Source organism: Myotis yumanensis, unplaced genomic scaffold (assembly GCF_028538775.1).
Source record: "Myotis yumanensis isolate MYYU_CA2020_CCGP unplaced genomic scaffold, mMyoYum1.0.hap1 SCAF_6, whole genome shotgun sequence".
NCBI lineage: Eukaryota > Metazoa > Chordata > Mammalia > Chiroptera > Vespertilionidae > Myotis > Myotis yumanensis.
This window is the reverse complement of record NW_027223757.1, coordinates 87,380,571-87,383,899: the sequence shown is the minus strand read 5'-3', so window position 1 is coordinate 87,383,899 and position 3,329 is coordinate 87,380,571. Positions and strand designations below refer to the sequence as shown.

General features: G+C 46.6%; 1 protein-coding gene across 1 annotated transcript; it reads left to right on the top strand.

Moving 5' to 3' along the window:
* The first annotated feature begins 2,150 nt into the window (after positions 1-2,150).
* On the top strand, positions 2,151-2,963 carry LOC139012933 (peroxiredoxin-4-like). The gene has a single exon (XM_070419131.1). It carries the CDS (start codon positions 2,151-2,153, stop codon positions 2,925-2,927), a length of 777 nt encoding a protein of 258 aa, XP_070275232.1. The 3' UTR covers positions 2,928-2,963.
* The last annotated feature ends 366 nt before the right edge of the window (positions 2,964-3,329 follow it).

Here is a 3,329-nt window from a genome sequence, read left to right as displayed (position 1 = left end):
ATTTCTTTAGGGGATTTGACCCTTTTGGCCACTACCTTACCTAATCTATAACGTTAAAGATGTAGGTTGGAGGTGGTATGATGGTCAGGGACCCAACATTGTCTACACATCCCCCCGTAACAATCCCCTACTTAAACCAGTCAGGACTTTCTTGGGTGAGACACTGATCCAATTACCCTAGACCAGTGGTTGGCAAACTGCGGCTCACGAGCCACATGCGGCTCTTTGGCCCCTTGAGTGTGGCTCTTCCTAAGCCTTAGGAGTACCCTAATTAAGTGAATAACAATGTACCTTCCTATGTAGTTTACGTTTAAAAACTTTGGCTCTCAAAAGAAATTTCAGCCAAAACCGGTTTGGCTCAGTGGATAGAGCGTCGGCCTGCGGACTGAAAGGTCCCAGGTTCGATTCCGGTCAAGGGCATGTACCTGGGTTGCAGGCACGTCCCCAGTAGGGGATGTGCAGGAGGTAGCTGATCGATGTTTCTCTCTCATCGATGTTTCTAACTCTCTATCTCTCTCCCTTCCTCTCTGTGGAAAATCAATAAAATAAAAATTTTAAAAAAAGTGGTTCAGAACAATTGGACACTCAATGTAAAGAAATTTAAAAAAAAAAAAAGAAAGAAATTTCATTCGTTGTACTGTTGATATTTGGCTCTGTTGACTAATGAGTTTGCCGACCTCTGCCTTAGACAAAAAGCAAATGTTACTGATTTCAGGAAGGGCATAGGTATAGCTGGGCAAGATTGGAAGCAGGATGACATGATTTCTCTCGACCGTCCTTGCTGCTTTTCTCCATTGCTTTAAGTGTCAAATTCATTCTCTCCTATGGAAGACTGACTCTCTCTCACTGGTGGAGGACATGGGTCCTAACTGCTCTATGCTCATCTCTTGCAAACGTCACTACCAGAAAGGAAAAAGCTCCTCTCAATAAAGATTCAGTTACACAACAATAAGGAATGACACTTGCAGAAGATGGACATATGACTAAAGCAGGGCCAATGATTACTGTTGTCAAGGGATCAGGTGCCTTGATTGGTCTCTCTTGGGTCACCTGTGCAACCTTAGCCTGTGATTGACAGCCTCCCACTCACACTGCATGATTGGAGTAGGGAAGGAGAATTTTTCAAAAGGAAAGTACTCTTACCAAAGGAAAATGATAGTTGGAGAGGAAAACCGTGCTGGACAAGCAATACTGAATGTCCGTTTCCCAGCCCCCCAGGTACACAAAGGACACATTGACAAGAAATGAAAGCAGAATTACACTTAAGTGTGTGTATTACTCACCGGGTTAATGACATGTAGCTCTCAACACAGAGCTCCTAATTATGCATAAGACTTGAGTTAAGCCTTGGATCTGAGGCTTACTTATGCAGGGTTGCTACCTACCTCCCAAACTCAAAAGTCAGATCAGTAACCAACATGCTTAGGAAAAGAGAGAGCAGAGCTTCAAATGCAAGGAGAAAGAAATTTGTGAAGTCGCCCACACAATACGGACTGGGAAGCTTTCTCTCATTCTAACTGACAGAATCAATACCCTGAGTCAGGAAGCCCCCGGGAGGCTTAGCTCTGCCCCAACTAGTAAATGAGACCCGATCCATATCGCCAGCAGGTCCTCTCTGGGTGGTGAGTGGGAGTCAGGAAGGGGCAGGTTGATCAGTGAAAGTGCTTTCTCCTTTACATTTACCCCTTTGTGATGTGGCGGCCAGTGGGCTCAAGACTATGGTCCTGAGCTGGATTGTGAGGGCTTTGGGGGCAGGGCCTCTGCCCCAGCTTCCTGTGACTGCCACTGTGACAGCACAATGCCTGCCTGCAGAGGCGGGCACTCAGGAAATATCATTGGACAGAAGGATTCAGAGCAAACTGCTACCCAGAATGTTAGCTGCCAAGGGGTTCCGGTGGAACTGAGAGGCACATAGTTGGTGCCTGGGAGCTGGCCTATCTGGCCACTCTCTCCAGTGGGCAGGAAGTTCACTGGGGCCCACTTGGTGGGCAACCCCTTCTGCCAACTGGGGCACCTCAGCTCAGCCCAGAGTGGAGGTGTCAGGAAATATCTCTCTACCCAAGCTTCCTCTCCCAAACTTAGAGGCCCAGCATAGGGCCTAGAATTCACTGAGGCTGAGTGGCTGTTTGTTCAACAATCAATCAATCAGCATGGATCACCGAAGCCGATCTCGCAGCAGAGGCCTGAGCCGAATTCCTGGGACTCAGACTCGAACACCCAGTGCCCCACTCCCCTTGCACGTGGAACAGGAGGCCAGGGAAGGAGAAGAATGGGAGCAGGGAGAGCTTGCTCGTCAGAGGACTGCTGTCAACCTGCCTGTGGAAAATGGAGAGTTGGCAGACAATGTTATGGTTTCCAAGCCAGCACCTTATTGGGAAGGAACCGCTGTGATAAATGGAGACTTTAAGGAGCTCAAGTTAACTGATTATCGTGGAAAATACCTGGTTTTCTTCTTCTACCCACTTGATTTCACTTTTGTGTGTCCAACTGAAATTGTCGCCTTCAGTGATAGAATTGAAGAATTCAGATCCATAAACACGGAAGTGGTGGCATGCTCTGTCGATTCACAGTTCGCCCATTTGGCCTGGATTAACACCCCTAGAAGGCAAGGAGGACTTGGGCCAATAAAGATTCCACTTCTTTCAGATTTGACCCATCAGATCGCAAAGGACTATGGCGTATATCTGGAAGACTCGGGCCACAGTCTTAGAGGTCTCTTCATTATCGATGACAAGGGGATCCTAAGACAGATGACTCTGAATGACCTTCCTGTGGGTAGATCGGTGGATGAGACACTGCGTTTGGTCCAAGCATTCCAGTACACCGCTAAACATGGAGAAGTCTGCCCTGCTGGCTGGAAACCTGGTAGTGAAACAATAATTCCAGATCCAGCTGGAAAACTGAAGTATTTTGACAAACTGAACTGAAAATACTTCCTCAGGCTATGATGCTTGAATGCTTTCAATAAAGGTCAATTTAAAAAAAAAAGTTTAAGGTCTTTACTCAAATTTATGGCCAACCAGGAAGGACATAACCCCCTTCAGTGAAGGAGACCATCAATCATCAAGGGAAACCCTTGAGGCTATCCCCTAACATTTACCACTAATTTTTATAAATTCCTGGGACCAGAGAAATGGGCAGTTCCACTTCTGACTCTAGAAACTTCTAAAATGGACAGAAGAAGACATTTAGTTCAAGGTCACAGGTTTACCAAATATTGACCCCCTATTTTATTTCTCAACCTAAATAATTCCTAGTCTTATAGAAAAACTAGAGGCCCAGTGCATGAAATCTGTGCAGTTGGCGGGGGTGGGGGGTGGGGGTGGGAG

Bases quoted from the DNA above. Each gene is read 5' to 3' on its own strand.
- LOC139012933 (XM_070419131.1), top strand. From the start codon at position 2,151: ATGGATCACCGAAGCCGATCTCGCAGCAGAGGCCTGAGCCGAATTCCT.